The 22,764-nt window shown below is 49.0% G+C and overlaps 1 protein-coding gene across 1 annotated transcript in view; it reads left to right on the forward strand.

Annotated features, from left to right (window-relative positions):
- ITGA9 (integrin subunit alpha 9) overlaps window positions 1-22,764 on the forward strand; it is a 288,355-nt gene that overhangs the window by 153,694 nt on the left and 111,897 nt on the right. The window contains exon 17 of the mRNA XM_036267254.1: window positions 7,324-7,400. Within this exon, the coding sequence (XP_036123147.1) occupies window positions 7,324-7,400 (77 nt within the window). The remainder of the gene's footprint in view (window positions 1-7,323; window positions 7,401-22,764) is intronic.

A 22,764-nucleotide genomic window follows, 5' to 3' on the forward strand; every position in this document is an offset into this window, starting at 1 on the left:
AAAAAAATCAAAACCAACTTAAACTCTATGTAATAAACGTGAGACTTCAAAATATATTCCATACAGTAAAAATTTTAAAAGAATATATTCCATCCATTATAAAATGGTTGAAATTCTATTTCTTTCTGAAGGGAAGAATCAGAGGACAAGGAAAGTTCTGAAAGTTATATTATGGTTGCAGAGCCAACAGTTTAGTAAAAGGATTAGAAGATAATGGTAAGAAGTCTCCCAGTAAGCAGACAAAAACAAATAGATAAGAGAATAAAGGATTAATCTACAAGGTCCTATACCCAAGTAATTGGATTATCAGGAAAAGTAAAGAGAGAAAATGAAGAAATTATAAGAGAGAGAATAGAATAAAAATTTTCTAGTGTTAATTATGTATTTTTTATGTAAAGGGTCCCTAGCCCAGCCAGTGTGGCTCAGTGGATTGAGTGTTGTCCCATGGATTGAGAGGTCCCAGTTTGATTCCTGGTCAGGGCACATGCCCGGGTTGTGGACTTGATCCCCAGTAGGGGGCGTGTAGGAAGCAGCCGATCAATGTTTCTCTCTCACATGGATGTTTCTATTGTTCCCTTCCCCTCTCTCTTAAAAAAAAAAAAAAAATCAATAAAAACATATTTTAAAATAATAATAAAAAGTCCACTGACTTACAAGCAAGATAAACCAAAAATATCTTAGATACATCATTTTGAAATGTCACTACTCCTCAGACTTAAGGAGAATTCTAAATGCTTCAGGACCGAGTACAGGATGGTGATATTGGAGGGTATATGCTGGCTTACAACAGAGTTGGTCAGGCTGTGTCGCCCACTAGACTCCTTATTAGCAAGATTGGAAGCTGGAATATGGTAAAAAAGGGCCTCAAAGTTGTGAAAGAAAGCGATTTCGGAACTAGAATTTTATACATAGCCGAATAGTCAAATATCAGGTCAAAGTAATTTTTCAGACAAGCAAGGACCCAGGAAGTCTATTTCCCTAGTAGCCCTCCCAAGGAAATGACCTGAGCTGTGCTCTAAACAAACAAGGCAGACAATGAAAAGGAGCAAGTTGTGGGATACAAAAAAACTGGACTAATACCCAGAGGTTTAACGACAAGAAATTCAGGATTACAACTGTGCAGCAAGTCTGAAAGACAGGTGATTGATTTAGAACAGAGGGTCAATGAACTTCAAGAAGAATGAAGCCAGCAATAGACAGAATGCCAAGCAAACAGCAAATATTCAGGATACAGTGTTGATAAAATATATTCCTCCTATGGATAAAAAAAAATAAAGGCAATAAAAAACTCCCAGAAAAATATAAATATATTCACTATGCCATAGTTAAAAAAATGAAACAAAGTGTGGTGGATTTTAAGCAAGAAGAGTACAAGGAAGAGAAAGACTGTGATACTAGAAATATTCTCTCTTAAGTAGAAATTAAGTATTCTAGGAGTTTAACTTTGTAGGGGAGATATCATCATGACACTCTTATTGGCTCTGTGAGAACAGGAATCATGTGGCCGTAATAACATTAACACTGTACATTGGTTTTGAGTATTTACAATCAATCCCAGAGACTATGGTTATAGTATGAAATGTCAATGTCATTAAATTTGACTGTGTAGAAGTAAAAATTGAACTATTGAAGTTCTTTCACATTTTAATCTTTGAAATTGGTGAGCGGAGAGATATTATAAAACTTGACGACATAACAAGAAATAGTTGTTTGCTACTTAGAATTGTAGCGGTCACCAGCAGAGTAGTGCTGCTTAAAGCATGGTCACTGAATCAGCGACATCAGCCTCTGGCCATCTTATGAGAAATGACAAATTCTCGGACCTACCCCCGACCCACTGAATTAGATGTTCATGGGTGTGTCCCAGCAATCTGTGCATAGCATGCTGACCAGGCAATTCTGATGTAGCTCACATTTGCGAGTCACCGCGGTAGAGGAGCTAAGAGGAATGACTTACCTGTTAAAATTAGGAAGGTGGATACGAGGGGGCCATTATATAAGTGAAATAAGTTCTTGTCTTTCATGGCAGGAATTCTGTAAGATAATGTCCAAATCTGACCAATCAAGAAGTAGTAGTATCAGCATAGTTTTTAGAGCTATGGAAATAATCATCAAATGAAACATAAAGTGGACCTGGATAATAGTGGTTGCCTCTGGAGAGCAGGACTTGGTAGGGAGGTGTGTGGCAGTGTGTGTGTGTGTGTGTGTGTGTGGCAGTGTGTATGTGTGTGTGTGTGCGCGCACGTGCTTATTTTTGTTTTAACTATGTGATTCTTTGGCTTAAAGGAAATTGCAAGAAAAATACTGACCTTAGATTGGGAAGATTGTCCAGGAGCCTGAGATAAATTCTGGGAGAGTGATCCTTGCTTATTCTCCTTTTCCTGATTGATAATTTTTTTAAAAAAGATAATTTAATTACCTTCCCCCATGTGTCTTCCAGATGTTGGCTCAGTCTGAGGGGAAGAGAGTCAGAGTAACAGCGAGGCCACCCCAGGAGGCAGAGCTGAGCTTTACTTTGTGTGCCTCTGGGAGAGCTCCGCCAGGCGCATCTTCCTTCTTTCACTGGGCCTCACGTGCCTTGATTTCTGCAGCGGAAGGCGCTGACCCCATGTTGGGCTTGCCATGGAGTGGATGAAGGCGTGGCGGCCTCGTAGAGGCAGAGTCGCCCCCAGTGATGGCCCTGTCCTGGGGGGAGAGCTGCACAGTGTATGCAGCTGGGAGACAGTGACTAGGGCCTGCTAGGTGGAGACTTACTGATGGACCCCAGGCTTTTTGCTGTGAGTGGGAATGAGTGAGACAGGCAGGGGCCACGCCTTCGCTCTGCTGGGTGAAGCACAGCCGTGGGAGACAGTGGACTGCAGGGGGGTGCTCGGCTGTGTGAGGGAATGGCGGGGTGGCCACCAGTGCTGAGAATGGATGGGGATGCCGGGTGCTCTGGGAAGAATGGAACTCCAACACTGCGGGCCTCTGCAGGAGAGACAGCTGAGGAGCACCTTCTCCTGGGATTTTTAAGGAAAACAGAAACCCGCCTCTCTCCTTGGGAAATATTTGATACAAACAAAACAAAACAATAACCCCAGCCCTGGCCGGTTTGGCTCAGCGGTTAGAGCGTTGGCCTGCGGTCCGGAGAGGCCCGGGTTCGGTTCCCGCTAAGGGCATGTACCTCGGTTGCAGTTTGTCCCCGGCCCTGGTTGGTCGTGCGGGTGGCAGCCACTCGATGTGTCCCTTTCACATCGATGTTTCCCTCTCTCTCTCTTCCTCTCTCTCCCTCTCACTCTGTCTGTACAAAAAATGGAAAAATGTCCTCGGATGAGGATTAAAAAAAAAAAAAAAAAAACAAACAATAACCCCAACTTATTTTATCTGTTGACCAGAAGAATATTTAAAAGGACTATAAATCCAAGAGCAAGTCAATCAATCGTTTGCATGTTGACTACATGTAAGACCTTGATAAAAAAGAAATAGCCCTGGCCGGTTTGGCTCAGCAGTTGGAGCGTCGGCCCGCGGTCCAGAGAGACCCGGGTTTGGTTCCCGCTAAGGGCACGTACCTTAGTTGCAGTTTGTCCCCGGCCCTGGTTGGGGTTGTGCGGGAGGCAGCCATTCGATGTGTCCCTTTCACTCGATGTTTCTTTTTCTCTCTTTCTTTCTCTTTCTCTTTCTCCATCTCTCCCACTCTATCTGAACAAAAATGGAAAAATGTCCTCCAGTGAGGATTAAAAAAAGAGAGATAAATAAAACATCACTGCTTTAGTGGACTTACAGACAATGCAGGAAAAACTTACACAGAGCAGAAAGTGAGACTCGGGTTAGTGTGTGTGTATTTCACTCCAGAGGACACTCCCAGGAGGAAAAGATGTTCTGTGGAGACAGGGAGAATTGGCCAGAGCCTAAAGAAGAAGTAGGATTTGGTCACTCAGGGTTGGAGGGGTTTGACAGACTGACGGAGAAGGAGGGACTGACGGATGCTAACGGTCTTCCATGTGGCTGCAGAGCGGGGGGAAGAGGATGGGCCACCAGGACCGGACATAACAGTCTTTCCGTGTGAGGCCACTTGTTCACTGGCCGAGGCATTGGACCTGACCCGGCAGGGACCACCACGTTTTCTTGAGTGTGGGGAGATCAGAGATGAACTTCAGGGAGACCGCTGTGCCTGGGCCTGGTGAGGCCGGCTGGGAGCTCTCCAGTGGCCCCAGGAGGTCTGGCAGGTGACTTCTCAGAGGTTCCATCTGATACACCTAGAGAGTTGACTCATCAGTTATGAGTTGGTTTCGACTGAGCGGTTTGGCCCAGTGGAGGAGAAGGGTGTTAGAGGAAGAAGGTCCCCCCCCAATCCCAATTTCAATAAGATCAGTCCAACTTCTATAGGCATCGACTTATGGGTCATCTTCCCAGAAAGGGCACCATGGTGAGAAGAGTGTGAAAACTATCTAGTTTCAAGTACATGTGAGGGAAACAAGTAGTTCGACGTTCTCGCTGACCAGAAAGGTCTGCCTCCGTCTCTGTGTCTCAGGCTCCTCTCCCGTGAGTTCAAAGTCTAAACGGACAGTGTGTGCAGACCCTGAGGTAGAGGGGCTGTCTCAGCTTTAACTTTACAAAGTACTTGTCTTCATTTCTTCTTACGGATGGGATAGTCTTTAGGGAGCAACTGTGCCAGTGTGACAGAGCTGTCCCCCCTGTTGTCCGGGCAGAGACTCTCTGCAAAGTAATATGTCCCATCGGGAAATATGTCACTCATTTTAGCTTAAAAATAGCCTTCTTGTCCCTTCTGGTCCCTTTGGGATGGGATTTGAAAGGCATTTATTCCCACCCAATGCAGTTGTCCAATTTTCTCAGACCTTAACATGGGGCTTGGTTGCCATAGCAATCACATAAACCATGTCTAACCTATGTCAATGATTGTGTGTGTGTGTGTGTGTGTGTGTGTGTGTGTATTAAAGTGCTAGAGACTGACCCTCCTCTGAACATGACGGCTGGAAGAGGCTAAGAATTCTACTTCCTATTAGAGCAGAAGGGAAGATTTTTCCAGTGCAGATTTGGGTCAGAGAAATGGGTACCCCGAGGCCTGAGCACCTGGTAAGGAAGTCAGACTGTCTCTCTTGCCTGTGAAATGAGCAAGACATGAGCATGGAGGACCAGAAGCAGAGCTGGGTTTTTGGGTGGAGAGTCTCCTGAAGAAAAAAATGAAAAGATTAAAGTTGTGAATACCAAGGTGGGTACAAGGCGTGTGCGTGAGGGACCTTCTGGCGAGTGTCTCCTCGGCTCGGGGGGAGGTGTCATTCCTAACCTCAGAAGGCCGCTTCCCTCACCTGAGATTCTCGTGCCATTGTCACACACTTCCTCCTGTTGTCCCCGGCCGAGGCGGCAAACCAAGCGCAGGGTCTCACGTGGATCTCTCCTGGACATCTGGCGCTCTCCCTGCCCCCAGGAGAGTCCAAAAGAGCATGGAATGTTCTCGGTCTGCCCAAGACTCCCGTGAGTTCCCCACGGTCGAAGCAGGGAATGGCGGCCGGGACATGAGCTCCTTTGGCCTAGGCTGGGTCCAGACTGCCCGAGGGCCGGGACTTTGCCGAGTCCGCGCTGGCATCCTGGGAAGCCACCTGGACTGTCCGGTGGGATGGAAACAGATCACTTGGAACTGTGCTTGGGGCGAGGGGAGTGATGGTGAAGATGTTAAATAGTGAATCAATTACCATTGAAAAATGGTTTGTCCCTGGCCCTGGTCAGGTTGTGCGGGAGGCAACCAGTCGCTGTGGCTCTATCACATCGATGTTTCTCTCTCTCTCCCTCCCTCCCACTCTCTCTGATCATAAGTAGAAAAATATCCTCAAGTGAGGAATAAAAAAAAATGGAAAAAGACTCTTCTCTTCAAAATCTCACTGCAACCATCAAAGCCAGCTAACAAGAGTGGAGCCTCTGATACAGGGAGCAGGCTGTCCATAGACTGGAACGCCAGACAGGTTGACACCAGATGGAGGGAGGGAGGGCTGAGCCCACCATGTACCACAGAGATGAGAAAAGTGTAACTCCTCCCAAAGCGCTGCTTGGCCTGGCCAGCCTCCCCAGGTAGGCCCAGCTCAGGCCCCCTCCACCAGCCCTGGGGAAAGATGGCAGGTTTGGAACACTGAGCCGTAGGCCCAGCTCAGGGCCCCTCCTCCAGCCCTCGGGAAAGATGGCAGGTTTGGAACACTGAGCCGTAGGCCCAGCTCAGGCCCCCTCCTCCAGCCCTCGGGAAAGATGGCAGGTTTGGGACACTGAGCCGTAGGCCCAGCTCAGGCCCCCTCCACCAGCCCTCGGGAAAGATGGCAGGTTTGGGACACTGAGCCGTAGGCCCAGCTCAGGCCCCCTCCACCAGCCCTGGGGAAAGATGGCAGGTTTGGAACACTGAGCCGTAGGCCCAGCTCAGGCCCCCTCCTCCAGCCCTCGGGAAAGATGGCAGGTTTGGGACACTGAGCCGTCGGCCCAGCTCAGGCCCCCTCCACCAGCCCTGGGGAAAGATGGCAGGTTTGGAACACTGAGCCGTCGGCCCAGCTCAGGCCCCCTCCTCCAGCCCTCGGGAAAGATGGCAGGTTTGGAACACTGAGCCGTAGGCCCAGCTCAGGCCCCCTCCTCCAGCCCTCGGGAAAGATGGCAGGTTTGGGACACTGAGCCATAGGCCCAGCTCAGGCCCCCTCCACCAGCGCTGGGGAAAGATGGCAGGTTTGGAACACTGAGCCGTAGGCCCAGCGCTGGGTGGGGCTTTGGCTGTCAAGGCCTCGTCTTAGCTGGGAAAAGGACCCTCTGTCCCTGTTCACCCCTGGCTGCCCTGCCAAGACACAGGATAGGATCCCTTCAGCCCTTTGTGGTGCCTGCAGCCTAATTGCCTAACTGCCTTTGACTTTTCCCTTCGGAACTAAAAATTATAATGCGATCTCATTGCTCAGGCAGAATCCATCTCAAATATAGAGTCTCTGCCTCCCCAAGACAGCAGACAGAGGGGGATGGCCAGACAGTGACCTGAGAATTCTTAACTGACGATTATCCACACACATCTCGGGGCAGTGAGAGGTCTTCTCAGAGGTCTCTACCATGTACCCTTCTTGAGAAAACTCCTCGAGGAAGCCCGCGAACAGACCGCAAGATGAGTCCAGTAAGGAGCACACTGCAGGAAGACCAGTACCGACGTGGGCTTCCGGGAGCACCAGAGGGCCCCTCAGCACGCTGGGCACTGGCCTCTGGGAGCGGAGAGGGAGGGCTCGTGGGAGAACCCGCTGGAAGAAGGTATTGGCTGTATTCGCTCATTTACCATTAAATCCTGTTCCAACCTTCCTGTTGTCTTTCTCACAGACTGTTTTCGAGAGGAATTGCCGTTCCGAGGACTGTGCTGCTGACCTGCAGCTTCAAGGGCAACTGCTGCTGTCCAGGTAAGTCAGTGCTCCTTGCTTGACATTGTTCTGGAAAGTTCTTTTGTCTTGACTCCAGGCCCAAAGCCTGAATGTGCAGATTTCCCCACCCAAGAGGGTAAATAGAATTGGTGGGTTGCAATGCTATTTTGTGGGTTTTTAAAAATGTAGGTTATACAATAATTTTAACAACGGCTATTATTTTGGGGGGATAGTTTGGTTCTTGTTTGCAATTCCACATCTCACAATATCGTCTGTATTTCTAATTTCTGAGAGTATTTGTGCTTGTGTGTGTGCGGGGGATAGTTTATATGGACTCACTGTGTTACGTTGAACCATATGAAGGTGCCAGTATTGAACTGTTTGGGACAACGCATATGATTGAACTGAGCGTTCTATAAAGGCTCTTTTTATTTTTCTCCCACGCTCAGCAGTGGTGTCTGCTTTAACAACCGTTAGGGGTTCTGTGGCAGGAGGGGGTGGAGGAGGGGCAGGCTGTCCTGATCCAAGTGAGGGCCCATCTCTATTGTTTCAGGGTTTCCTCCCCCCGTCTGCGAGTCCCCCAGGCTAAAAGGTGAACCGCACACAGGCCTCCTACTTCCTCTTCGCCAACCAGCAGTTCAGACTTCTTTCAGGAGGAAGGTGCTGGCCCCGAGTCCCTTAGCCACACTTCAGAGGATGGTTTCTTTGCCAGACAATTCCTTCTGAAAGACTGTTTTAGCCTTGGGGCCAGAAAGCCTTTCCGTATGATTTATTACCATTGCTCAAAAATCGCCATCCATTTTGACAGTTATTCTCCGGAACGCCCAACTATGTCTTTTATTTGTATCTGTGAAAGTTAAGTGTGGGTGGAATGAAAGAAATATCCCCTCATGAAGCAGTGACTGCACTGGGACACTTATGATGATAAATGTGCTATCCATCAAAGGAAAGTAATACGAAGATTCTTTTTCTTTTGTTTGCATTCATTGGGTGAAAGGTGATGTAATCCCCCAACACACACACACACACACACACACACACACACACGCACACACACAAATATTCCTTCAAGCCACTTAAATATTAATTAGCATTATTTTTACTTAGGACAAGAGTGGTACATTGAAGTACCACATGTTTCACCAAGCTTAGAAAATTACTTCAACCTGATGAAGTGGATATGGGGAGTTTTTAACATTTAGTAAGAAGGACCTCCTGGGATTATTAAAGAAACCAAATCTAAAGAAGGTTTGTAAACTATTGGGTCATTACTTTTAGTTTTAAATAGGTCTTCCAAAAAGTGTTTTAGGGAAAAAGTAAGAGGAAACAAAATATGTGTATTTGTTTTGTCTTGAGGCTTACTGTAAATGTTTGACATTTACTTTGGACGATAGATAAGTTCATGTGGTAGTAAAATGCTCACTTGTTCCAAGGTTAGATATTAGGTTAGAAAAGTCCTGATGCTCTTGCTGCCCAGTAACGGATGGTCACGTCTCTCTCTCTTGAATTGCGCTTTTCATATATTAAGAGGTAAAATCCAAGGCTCCTGATCAGTAAGGGACCTTATGCCTCTACTTCCACAACATTGCCTCTTAAGAGTGTTGGTCCAAACCAGTTCTGCTCTGTGGGCCCAGTAATCAATAATGTATCAGTTAGCTGTAGCCACAAAATGCGCTGCATAACAAACCACTTTAACACTTGGTGGTTTAAAACAGCAGTCACTTATTCTCAAGGGCCTGCAGGGCAGCAGAGGGTTGGCCGGATTCAGCTGGATCTGGGCTGACATGCTCACACGTCTGGGGTTCAGCAGATGGTGGGTTGATCTCAGCCAGATGTGGGCGACCCAGTCAGCTCTGCTGCATGTGTCTTTCATTGTCCCGCTGGAGCCAGTGGGCTAGCCTTGGCATCCCTGTCCCCTGGCATGGCCGTGGTGCTCCAGGGCAGGCAGAAACGCTCAACAACTCTTGAGGCCACGGCTCAGAACGGTGCATTCTTACTTCAGCCTTACTCTGCTTGGCACATGGCCAAACCCAAAGTCAACGGACAAGAAAATATACTCTGACCCTTTAGTGAGAGGAACTGAAAAGACACACAGCCAAGGGTACAATGTAGAAGGGATGGAGAATTGGGACCAATAATGCTCTCTGTCCTACGACATAAGGGACAGGGTGCTTCTCTCTCTTTTCTGATGCCTTGCGGTTTTCCGGCCTATTTCAGCCTTTCTTGCAATTCCATCTTTCTAGAACTCAGACATGAGACCTAGAGACTTGATGAGAAGACTTTCTAAATCTCCGAAGCAGTGTCCTTGGGCAGAGCTCGGAGTCTCTTCTTAGGATAAGTTACTTCCCAGGAGGCCCCTTGGTCTCTTGAAATAGCCTCTGAGCTACATCCCCCATTAAACCTTCATTACACTCGGGCCCAAAGCTGTCCTCAAAGGAGCTACCAGAGAAATGTTACTTGATAATTGGATAAGTGGAGCTATAAAACCAAGCCTGCGGTTTCCATTGCAGTGGGCTCCCCCAGACCTGCATGTAGAGCCAGCCCAAGTGCGGAAGGTCCGGTCAGTACACTGCGAGTGGAAACCAAGGTCTGGATTTGGTTGACAAAGGCTTAGAGGTTTGAACTAGAAGTGAACTTCTTTGGTTATTGATTAACTCTCTCATTTCATTATTGCCTGAGGGGGGATGTACATTCCTTCAGTGTTCAAATCAGGGGAGTTCTGGGCACCAGGCTCCTCTCACAATGGGCAGTGTGGCCGGGAGGGGGCGGCCAGGTGATGGTGCTCAGTGCTTAAGAGAGGTGGGAAGGTCATTACAGGGCCATGGAGCAGCTTGCAGGGAGAGGAATTAGGGAGATGAGGAGGATCCACCCATTCTGGGCAGAAGGAAAATGTGAGCAGAGCAATGGAGGCGTGGAGAGCAGGATTCTCATGGAGTTCTGCAGGGTCTGGAGTGAAGGAGGTGGTCAGGAGAACATAGTGGGAGATGAGGAGATCAGGAGCAGGGTCGGGGGAGGAAGAGAGGGAGGGAGGGAGGGGAAAGGAAGGAGAGGGGGTGAGAATCAGAGGAGAGAATGAGAAAATGGTGTGGGTTATTTGTCCTCTGTTCCACCCATGAATATGTTCCAGCCGGGGTTCTGAGTCGGCTGCTCTCCATCCGTCTCAGGTCCGTAGAGTAGCCTTTGGTGCAGGAGCACCGCTGGCAGGGCCGGACTCAGGAGAGATGCTGTGTTGACCTCCCCCAGGGTGCCTCCCCAAGGGCTTCTTGGGGGCCATTTGGACACAGTATTTGCCTTTCGTGCTGTCTTTCGAACCTGGCTCTCACATGAGCTGTGACTCACTGTACTGAAAAGTTGAAAAGGGGTAACAGAGAAAGATCCTTCCAAAGACTGGTAGACAGTGCAGTCCAAGGCATTGTGGCTGGAAGCAGCCAAGTTCCCACCAGACTGAGGAGCCTTTGTCTTGAGGAGACAGAGGGAACGACATCTGGGAGTGATTGGGTCACCCAGAGTGGCAGGGATCGAGCCAGGAAATGCTCTCTGTGACTGGGACTCATGGATGTTTTTATTTTCCTCTCCAGAGAGCATGAATTCTGGCAGGCCTGTTGTCTTCTAAAACAATCAACTGTTCAATTAAAAGTCCACAATTGTTAATGGTCTTGAGCCTAGTTCTAAAACATGCCATTTCCAAAAATGTCCAGGAATAGGGCTGAATCTGTAGAGATAGTTTCTATTCGACAGGACTGAAAATCCCATTTGTAAAATGATGCAACTATGTTTTGTTTTGTCTGTCTGAATACTCACCGTACCTAAGAATGCATCACACGTGATTAGGTTAAAGAAAAAGAAATATAGACTATGGCAGTTGAGCTAAAAAAAATATTTTTGATGCCTCCCACAGGAGACCAGTGGAACATTTCAGTGCCGTCTGGCTAGCCAACTCCAATAATGAAAGCACTCTTGAGGGAGGGGAAGAGACACGGTAGAATATTTATGAAGTTAGAAGACCCATCTAGTGGCCACATGTAATGGTCCTATGGTTATAGCCTTACTAATGCTATTATCGCGGTCAGGGTGGGGGAGTCGAGTGAATTTCCCAGAACCCTTGGCTGGGAGATGAGTAGCTTTGTCCCTGAAAGACCAGCCTTCGAAGGGGGATCACTGCACCTAGAGAACTATTTAGAGTTGGAAACAAATTGTTCTCCTTCTCAAAAATGGCAAAGTGTTCAGAATCATTAACTGCAAAGGGTAGAGTAGAAATAAAGTTGTCTTGTTTTGTGAAGGAAAAGAGACCCTGGTTTATTGAGCACCTACATGCACTAGGTACCCTATAGAGTCCTCAGTATACATAAACACACTGTAGTGTCTTACCAGCTGTGCAACCTTGGGCAAGCTGCTTAACATCTCTGGGCCTCTGTTTCCTCATCTATAAAATGGGAGAAATAAGAGCAACCCCTTATAAAGTTATTTTGAGTATTTAATGAATTAAAACATATGTAAGTGCTTCCAAAAGTTTTTTGCATATAGTAAGCACCCAGTAGATGAGAGCTAACAGTGTATCATTTAATCCTCTCAACAACACTGAGAAGTAAATATTGCTACACTCTTTTTATTTATTTGTTTACCATTTCATTAATGTATTTATTTTTGTTACAGATGTTTCACCTTTTCCCTCCATTGACACCCTCCTCCCCACTCCCGTCCTTCCCCCCACCCTTCTTAGTATTGTTGTCTATGTCCGTTGGTTATGCATCTATGCATATAAGTTCTTTGGTTTATCTCTTCCCAACCACCCACCCTCAAGGTCTGTCAGTCTGATCCTTACTTCCATGTCTCTGGGTCTCTTTTGTTCATCAGCCCACCTTGTTCATTATATTTCACAAATAAGTGAGATCATGTGATATTTGTCTTTCTCTGATTGGCTTATTTCGCTGAGCATAATGCTCTCCAGGTTCCTCCATGTCGTCTCAAAGGATAAGAGATCTTTCTTTCTTACAGCTGCATAGTGTTCCATTGTGTACATGTACCACAGCTTTTTTATCCACTTGTCTATTGATAGACACTTGGGCTGTTTCCAGATCTTAGCAATTGAAAATAGTGCTGCTATGAACATGGGGGTGCATATATTCTTTCTCATTGGTGTTTCAGGCTTCTTAGGATATATTCCTAGAAGTGGGATCACTGGGTCAAATGGCAGTTCAATTTTTAATTTTTTGTGAAACTCCATATTGTTTTCCACAGTGTCTGCACCAGGCTGCATTCCCACCAGCAGGACTACACTCTTTAGTAGGGAGGTTACAGAGGCTCGGGGAGGCCAGTTACTTGCTCAAGAGCTCGTGGTAGGGGCGGGGAATTAAAGCTGCAAAGGTCCCTCTCTACACCCTGCTCTCTTCCTGTCCATGGGCCTCAGTTGCTGCTGGGGTCTGGTGTCAGCTGGCTCTAGACCAGAAGTCCCAAGGCTGGGGACCTTGGGGGAAAGTCCTCTGTGTGAAAAGCCCCGATTCACAAAGGAGGTTGATGGGTAAAAATCCTTTATCAGAGATGGCTTCCATCCACCCCCAGTCATGATCCCTGATGTGCTGTCTGACCCGTGGGCCGTTTGACAGCTTTTCTCTCGGGAGATGTTCACCGTCAGTGCTGCTGGGTGGGTGGCAGTCCCTGCAGGAGTCACCACATCCCTAATCCACGTAGGTTGAATTTTCTCTTCTTGGAGGGTCTTAGACTTGACCATGAGCTTGTGGGGCTGGCATATCAAGAGTTCCCTCAAATGTTTAACATTATTATTATTATTATTATTGTTATTGAAGGAAAGAAGGAAGGTGAGTGGAAACTGATCGGAAACCTGGAAAACTTTTGCCCTTGCCAGAACATTGGCCATGTGATTTCTTTCTTTCTTCACTTCTTCACTTTCTGCCTCAGATCTGGGGGGAAAAATGCAGAAGAAATCTGTTGATTAGGAGCAGCTGGCTTTTGTAGTGCTGTTTCTGGAATCTCTGGAAACAGGAATGGTTTTTTCAATGGTATATTCTTGAAGGAAAGGTGAAATGCTCCAATGAAGAACTCTCTGAGTGAGAGGTGACGCCGGTCCATCCTCATCTCCTCCCTCAGAATAAGCTTTCGCTCTGATGTGGGCTCCCAGCAGGAGGCAGCGGGTGTCTCTCCCACATTTTAGGAACACGTGGGTGGTCTTCTGTGGGCACGGCCTGGGCTGGGCTGGGAGTTAGGCCCTGGGAAGGTGATCAGAAGAGGAAGACAAGCAAAGGGACATTTACACACTGGAAGAGGCATTGAAGAGTGCAGTGCCCCTCAGGAGTGCCTAGCTTCTCCTCCCCCGACACAGTGCTAATATATTCATTTATCTGACAAACTGAGAGAGCACTTGCTGTGGCTGTACCAGGCTTGGTGGAAACAAGTAGGGACAAACTACTGCATCACAATGTTCTTTGTCTAGAAGCGGAAACACATGAAAACAGTAACTGTAATTCTCTGGGATCCCTGGAAGCTCAGGGAAGAAACACCGCCCTGTCTGAGCCTGAGTTCTCTCAGAAGCAGACCCTGAGACAGATCTGAGGAGAAATAATTTAGTTGAGAAGTGCAGGAAATAGAGAGGGGAGTAAGAAGTATACAGAGAAGCCTGCCAGTAAGGGTGCAACATAATACCAGCGTATCAGTTACTTACTGCTGTGTAACAAGTCACCCCAAAACATCATGCCGTACCCTGGCCAGGTAGCTCAGTTGATTAGAGCATCATCCCGGAATGCCAAGGTTTTGGGTTTGATCTCCAGTCAGGGCACACATAGGAACCAACCAATGAATGCATAATAAGTGGGACAATAAATCTCTCTCTCTCTCCTTCTCTTTTTCTTCCTCTTCTTCCCTCTCTCTCCCTCTCCTCCTCCTCCCTCTTCTCTCTCTCTCTCTAAAAAAAACCCCAATCAATCAAGTAAAAACACGCATGGCCGCATGAGTCGAACGACCACCATTTATTTAGCTCCAGATCCTTGGGTCAGCTGCTTGGGCTGGGCTCAGCTGTTTGGGTCTCTGGTCTCCCGCGTGGGTCTGCACCAAACTCAGGTTGCCCAGGTGCCAGTGTGTGTGCTATGCTGATTGTTGCCTGGGGTTCCTCCGCTCCCTCCACGTGTCCCTCATCCTGTAGCAGGCCAGCCCAGGCTTATTCTTGTGTGTGTGTGTGGTTTTTTGGTTAAACGTATTGGATAACATTGGTTAATAACATTATATAAATTTCAGGTGTACAACTTTATCATACGACTTCTGTGTACCCCATTGTGGCCTCACCACCTGAAGCCTAGTCTCCTTTCATCACCATATATTTGACCCTTTACCCTCTTACCCTGATAGTGTGGCGGGGGTCCAAAAACTAGAACGGCAGTACGTACGGCCTCGTGAAGCCTAGTTTTGAGCTGGTACCTTGTCACTTTGGGCACATTCTCTTGGCCAAAGCAAAGTCACAGGGCCAACCAGATTCAAGGGATGGGGAACAGCATATCCGAGGCAGAGAGGATAAGACCTCTGGCCCCTCCGTCATCCTGGGAGGGACCAGGGTGGAGCTGGCCACACAGCTGTATTACTTTGGGGCCCTCGCTCTGGCTCGGCCTGGGGATGAGCACAGATGGTGACCCGGGGACTCTGAGACACACCCTCCAAAGTAACTCAGGCGGGACAGAAACAAGCCGAGCTCACGGGTCCTTCGTGGCTAGTCTCCATGTACGCACTTGGAGCCACGGCGTTTCAGGTACAGAACAGGAAGCTGTCAGGCAGGGATTTGAGCCACTTGTCTGAGGTCAAGAAGGAAGTTAAATGGCAGTGGCAGGAAAAACACCTGCTGGGAGGTTCCTGAGTCCAAGTCCAGTGTTCCAGCCATTAGACACGGGTCTCTGTCTTTAAATAGCTGTGGCAGCCCTGGCTGGCCCAGCTCGGTGGGGGTTGTCCCACGCACTGAAAGGTTGCTGGTTCAATTCCCAGTCTGGGCATATGCCTGAGTGGTGGGCTCGATGCCCATAGGGGCTTGCAGGACGCAGCTGATCAGTGTCTCGCTCTTACATCAATATTTCTCTCCCTCTCCCGTCCTCTCTCTCTAAAAATCAATCAATAAATAGCCATGGCAGCTTTGGGAACCTGTCTCTTGCTCCTACTGTGATGTGCTGCTGTCCAATTTAGGACATTCCTTCTTATCTGAGGGATGATCCGATTTCCTGAATGGCCTACTGGCCTCAATGTGACGCTGGGGCCATCACCCTAGCAACTGACCTTTTTCCCTTGGGAAGGTCACTCCATTTTCAGGGCCCCCCACTCCCACGCATGAGCTGTAGAAATCTATCCTAACAAATTCGGGATTTCAGGGACAGCCCTGCCCCTGTCGAGCAGACACCGATGGAGATTTCCCATCTGGATGGTGAGAGGATGGGAAATCCATCGAGGAGCGTGGCAGGCAGGCTGAGGAGTAACCATGGCAACCGCAGGAGAAGCGGGGAACGGTCTCCTAGCCGGCCCCCCTCCCGAGCAACCTGGGAAGTCTGGGTCTACCTCACGGGTATACCTAATAAAATTTTATTTGGTAGTATTTTCCTTGGCTTCCAAATATAGCCAACCGCTGGAGGTTGTATGTGTAAGCACCTCTCCAGCAGGGTCAAATGATGCGGCTGCGATTTCCTTCTCCCCGGACATTCAGCCCGAGATAGGGACCCCCCCGGAGGACGGAGCACCTGGGTTCCTCTCCACTGTCCAGTCGGGAGCCACGTGCTGCGATCACTGCTGAGATTCTCAGTTTATTCTGGGTGACCGTATTGTCGGTCTCCTGCCACGAACACTGGCCACGGATCCCACGACGACTCAGCGACCGTAAGAACAGCCGGACTCCGAGGATGCACAGTGGTTCTGTTTTCTCAGACGGACCTCCCTCCACACAAGTGTTTCTCATGGTGGTGCACACGCCCTCGTTAGCTTTTCCGCCAAGTGTGTTCTGAGCCACCTGGTAACCTGGGGGGCACAGATGGGAAACCACGGACCGCCGGGGCTGAGGAGGGTGATCCTTTGCTTTGTTCCCAGTGGTCACTGGCCCCTCCCCGCAGAGCCAAAAATGACAGACTGGGGAGTAACATGAACTCCTCGTTAAGTCCCAGTCCATTGCTGTTACTGGGAGAAGGGGAGGCACCGCGTCAAGAACGTCTGGATTTTATGAGCCTTCTGCCCTGACTCCATTCCAGGTGATCGTGATCCAAAAGTGACGAGGCTGGGTGGATGCTGTTGGTGCCCCGCCCGGCTCCCTCTGCCGGTCAGGTGCCCTGTTCCCAGCTGTCTGAGGGTTGGCTGCTAAGGACTCACAGTTGTTCCACTTTGGCCTGGAGCAGGGCCCTTACCTCACGGGAGTCCTTCTGCCTGGGAGGTTACACCCGCCCTGGGCAGCCCTCAGCTAATGACTGACGGATTTGGGGTACCAAAGCCAGCCCCCTGTGTCAAGTGCAGGCAGTTTCACACAGGGTCTTCTGCTCCAGAGCCCTGGTGTGAATCGGACCAAGGCCAGACTCTGCCAAAACCACAGCCCTGAGCGGCTCCTCCCCCGCCCCCCTGCTCCCCATGGCATCTCCCTATAACCCACCCACGCTCTTGTCACACTGCTTCCAGGGGACCTGAGACCCTGTCGAGTGAGACCTCACCTTTCGTTTGTTCTCAGGCCTCCTGGCCAGGCCGTGTCATCCCTTTTTAGGACTGGATTTCAGAAGGAATCGAAACCCAGTGTGTTTATCAGCTATGAATGGGGGAGACAGTCACCGGTGGGCTTTTAAAAAGTCTGCTCACTTGAAATGGAGGGGTTTGGGCTTTTTAAAGACCAGGCCTTGGAGTGATGTGGGGGAGGACCCCTCAGGTGGCCAATGGGACTTCGTATCTGGTAGGGTCACTGCTGGTTGCTTCTTCCCTGGGACTTCACTTTTAAAGAGGGCTCTCCAGGCAGGGTTCCCAGGGGAGGGGCGGCACTGTGAGAGAGGCCTGTCCCTGCAGACTGCCCCGGTGGCAGCTGCACGCCAGTGCCCCCCTCAGTGCTCCGGGCACACGCGAGGCTCGGCTGCAGCGGTCAGCCTTCCTGGCCAGGAACACGGGGCTCTGTTTCGGGAATGTTTTCTGTGATAATGAGACTTGAACAAGAGGTGAATGCCACTGTTTCGGCCCCCAGTCGTGTTTCTTTAAGAAAGACCACCTTTTACATTTCTGTCTCTCTCTTTTTTTCTTGTGCGGAAGAACTCAGACAGTTTACCCTCCTAAGCCAAGAAGGAAAAGATTCTCGTCTTCGTACCTGCCTGCCCACCTTCCCCAGTTTTAAAGATGGTGCACTGCTAGTCCAGGTGGGGTCGAGGTGAATGGAGTCCAAGCGTTTACAAATATCTTCTACACCTGTCGGAGATGCCGTCCTCCCCCCCACCTGGCGTCCCTGCCCACTCTGTCCTGGTGGCCTCCCTGTCCCAGCGGTACCTCAGTCGCTCCCTCTCACCTTCCTGAAGGTTCTTAACCTGGGTCCGCATCCCCTTGGTGATCTGTGCCTAGAGTTCATGGGGTTGAGGTTAGCATTTTATTCCGTTATGAAGGTGGACAGCAAAGCATCGAACTATTAGCAGGACTGAGACTGTCACACGTGGAAATCGCTGACATTTTCATATCGACTTACTGTATTGCAGATTTTCCGAAATATCATTTACATTCATCCCAACTTCATAGTTACGGCGGTTTTTAGATCTACTGCCCAATCTTACTAGTCATTGTTATTTTTCAAAAATAGCACTTATTACTAAACCACACATTTTAAAATATGATTCTTGTATTTTATGTAATTGGTTTCTCTGTAATGCTGTTTTTCGTTTTATGCATTTAAAAGCAGTATTTCGAGAAGGGGTCCATTCTCTTCACGGGACTGCCAAGAGTACCTGGAGACACAAAAACAAGTGAAAGACCCCTGTTCTAGAAGTTTCCCCTGAGTGTGGGAAAAGGTGTGCCTTGGAGAACCAAATGCTTCGGAGAAACAAATGCTTTGCTCTGCTTACTGGAGTAGACGCAGGTTTTTATCGTGATGTTCAGAACTGGGGCTTCGCTATACGGCTGTGGTCCTGCCTTCCTGTCTGTGGCTCTCAGTGTCTGCAGAACACACTGCCTGGGAAATAACGATTCATTTCTTGTCCTTGGTTTATTATTTATTAAAGACACAGGGAGCTGCTCATCAGAGCTTTGATGAGCTCAAGAAAACTAGTGCTTCGGGCCCAAAGCAGAGAAACCGAGCCAGGTGGTGAACGAGGCGGCCCCTCGATGCACGGATGGGCCCGTTCGCGGCGGTCTGAGGTGCTGCAGGTGATGTGTGTCCTTGTGTCTGCCTTCAAGGCCTCCGGAGATGCAGCAGACCCAGGAGGAAAGACCTCCTTCCCCCTTGCCCCTCACAGGAGAAAACAGTTCCACATCCAGGATGATAATACATTTTATTGTCTGCGACCATTTATGTCGCCTGTTTGGTTCTTGAGCTAGAATTGGGGGGAATTATGGCCATAACAGTTGGGGGACCATGGTGGCCATGCTGACTTGGTTCTCTGGTGTTTGGCCGGCCAGCCTCTGTGCCGTGCACACCAGCTCCTTTGCGTGTTGCGTGTGTATGGCCCGGTTTCATGGGCAGCTTATGTGTAACACAAGGTGGCACCGTGCCATTGTCGGGCCAGGTCGTACATCACCGCACACCATCCCTGTCTCATGACGTCAGACCTCTGAGCAGCCCACAGATCTTGGGAATTCCTCTGCTCCCCCGGAGTATTCGTTGCCTTTAATCCAGTTGTTACAGCGAGTGAACCTGACTGATTTGTTCCAGATGTCCTAAGATTTAGTGATTCCGGAAACGACTCCTACAGTAAAGGCTGATGAGGATTGGAATTCCTCTGTTAGCTGGGAACCGGCCATGCTTTTCACAGTTACACAGATGGGGCAGGAGGAAGGAGCCTAAGCTCTTGGAGGGCAGGGCTTCTCTGTCTGCCTCGTTAGAAGGAGGATGGCCTTTGAGGCGAGCCCTGATTCTGTCCCTGCCCGAGTTATTAAATGAGCCAGAGCTGGGGCCAAATTGATGCGAGTGAAGTCAGCGAGGATACATACTACTTTTTTAAAGTAACACACGTTAATTATCTGAATGTTGCTAGGGAAACCACTATTTTGGCTCAAATCACCTTAGTAAATGCTTTTCTCTCCACGATTACGAAATGGGCCCAGGTGGGTGCATCTGAGGGCGATAGAGGTCTTTCTGGCTCCACGTAAGTGGTTTTCGAAGCAGAAGTTCAGTCCTAGCCATCATTTCCCTGCCCCTGTAAACTTGAACTGACATGCCTTCCAGAGGTGCCTCAGGGCTCCTGTCCGGGTCTGTTTCGCATGATTAGGAGGGATTCATAAAGCCTGGGGAGATGTGCAGCCATGTCCAACTGTATGGCCTACTAACCCCCGCTGGAAAAATTAAAACCTACATCCAAACACACAGAGTTCAATTACGGTTTAAGCAGTATTTAAGGATATGAACCATATGACTATTACAGCTCCTTAAAATTGCAGATTTGAAACGAAAGCAGAAATGAATTAATATACACTGTTGCTATTTAGATTTTTTTTAAATTTTTTTTATCCTCACCCAAGGATATTTTTCCATTTTTTGTACAGATAGAATGGGAGGGAGAGAGAGGAAGGGAGAGAGAGTGAGAAACATCGACGTGAAGGGACACATCGAGTGGCTGCCACCCGCACGACCAACCAGGGCCGGGGACAAACTGCAACCGAAGTACGTGCCCTTAGCGGGAACCGAACCCGGGTCTCTCCGGACCGCAGGCCGACGCTCTAACTGCTGAGCCAAACTGGCCAGGACGCTATTTAGATTTTTTAAAGTGTATTTGAAAGTAGACAAATACCCAGTAGAGGCTGGTGGAGTTCTGAGACGAGCCGTGTAAGGTATCAACCCAGTGATGCAGCTTGTCAAGTCTGGCCACTTGGGGGGGGTTTGTCCCAAGGCAGGAGGGGAAGCTGGGTGAGGCAGAGGTATGGCGGGAACACCTGAGAAGCAGGCTGGTCCCAGATGTGGCGCTGAGTATTGAATAAAGTGAAACATATTGTGCGGTGTGAAATGAGAGGAACATCAGATGGTCTGGAGCAGGTGGCTCAGGCCTAAGGCTGCAAAGCACAGGGGGCTGCCAGAGACCTGGGTTTGTGGGGCCACAGGGACAACCACAGGACAAGACTAAGAACTGGGCAGAAGTAGCCACGCCTATCTGTCTAGAGTATATTAGAAGCTAAAATAAGTTTAGATTAATATATACATATACATATGTATGTATATGTGCGCGCGCGTGTGTGTGTATATGTATACGTGTGTGTGTGTGTGTGTGTGTGTGTGTGTGTATATATATAGAGAGAACACCTTTTGGTACTATATTCTTTTTGGACACCAAAAATGTTTTTATTAAAAAAGTAGAAGTGCTAGCCTGGCCATTGTGGCTCAGTGGTTGAGCGTCGACCCATGCACCAAGAGGTCGCCGGTTCAATTCCCGATCAGGGCACATCACATGCCCAGGTTGTCGGCCAGATCCCCAGTGGAGGACATGCAGGAGGCGGCCAGTCGGTGTTCTCTCTCATCGATGTTTCTCTTTCTCTTTCCCTCTCCCTTCCTCTCTAAGAATCAACAAAGAAAAAAAAGTGTTTTAAAAAAAATAGAAGTGCTATCTTTTTTTGCGTGTTCTTGGTTAGTAAAATAAGTTCCTAAATGTTTGCCACAATAACCAGAACCTTATAAATCGGGAAACTTTAGTGATTTTTTTATAGCTGTGAGAATGGGTGTTTGGATCCTAAATAATTGATTTATCAATAAGCTCTATAGGAATGCAAAAGAAGAGGTCGGCGCTATTCTTTATGCGCCAGCAAGACAAAATAGTTTCCCATTCCTGTAGGAAAGAGAAATGTTGCAGCTTATTCTGGAACATTCCATGAGAACTGACTTCTTTGTAGACTCTAGCTGTACTTCAAGATTTCCTTGTCTAGAGTTCTAGCCCATGAGGAGGGCTGCTTTGGGGGAAAGAAGAGCTTCTCCAAAACAAACAAACAAAAACTTCCAGATTGGAAAGAAGAAAAAAAAGGAGCTATTCCACTTATTTCAAGCTGAGAGAAAGGGACTGAGAAGCTGAAAACGTGGTCAAGAACCCTCGCTGTGTAGAACTCATGAGGGCGCTCACCTGGCACGTTGCCTTCTGACGGCCGATGCTGGCAGCTGCAGGCATCGGCGCTGGGGAAATGCTGGGGTTCTGGGAATGGGTTTTGTGTGTTTGGTCTGGAGCACTGGTTTTCTGTCCAGAGGGGTTGGCCGTATGGCAGAGCAGAGGCCTCTCGCCCGGCGCCTGCGATGCTCCTGCTGTGAGGACGCCAGGGGGCTTTGGGACGGCTCTCAGAGGCCCGCAGAAGCCTTTGCTGCACAGTGTCAGCCGGAGGGGTGAACAGAGGCTGAGGAGTGAACACCACAACGTTCGGGGACAGAGCGGCGTGAACACTGTGTGCCTGGAGGCGTCGACAGCCGCCTTCCTGGGCTGGGAAGCTGAGGGCAGTTCCTTACCAGGGCACACCCTGCAGAGGTGGCTCAGAGACCGTGTTCGCTGCCATCTACAGCTTCTTGAATTTATCCCCGTCATTCTTTCCAAAGTGGATTGCGCGGAGGAAGTTCAAATATGTACCCCTCAGGTTCAGCAAGGGCATTGCCCTGTGTGTCTTACCTTATGTGCCCTGATGTAGGGCAGGGATAACATTCAAAATGATTAACAATCTTCACAGCCTGGGTGTCCCTACCCTGAAGAGGCCTTGCCAGCCATAGACAACCAGTACAGCGCCCCTAGTGTAACCCACTGGCGGTCAGTGCTGGGTAAGGGGTGTGTTGGGTCGCCCACACCGACATTTGCAAGGACTATGAGGCCTGGATGGGCTGGAACCATCGGTAGTCATGGAGACGGTGGCACTTGTGATGAGTCTTTGTGACAGTTGCTAAAGAAGGAAAGCGACCAGGATGTGGCTCACAAGGGGTGGTGGGGGGTCTCCAGGGCCTTGGGCTCCTTCCAGGCATTCAGAGATAACAGGACCAACTGTTCTGATCTGCCAGCCGTGGGCCTCCCTGGCTGGCTCCATCTCCCGTTCACAAAGCCACATCTCCCGCCGTGGGACCCTGCAGCAGGCACATCAGGGCTGCGTGCGACCCGTCAACCCCATGCTCAGGCCCCTGCCTCTCTGCCTGCTCTGCCCACCGGGCCAGAGGTGCTGGGATCTGGTGCCCTCCGTTTCCCACGCAGACCTCAACCAGCGACTAGAGGCAGCACATAAATACTTCCCTCACCAACGAGGTTTATTTGCA

Source organism: Molossus molossus, unplaced genomic scaffold (genome assembly GCF_014108415.1).
Source record: "Molossus molossus isolate mMolMol1 unplaced genomic scaffold, mMolMol1.p scaffold_m16_p_18, whole genome shotgun sequence".
Taxonomy (NCBI): domain Eukaryota; kingdom Metazoa; phylum Chordata; class Mammalia; order Chiroptera; family Molossidae; genus Molossus; species Molossus molossus.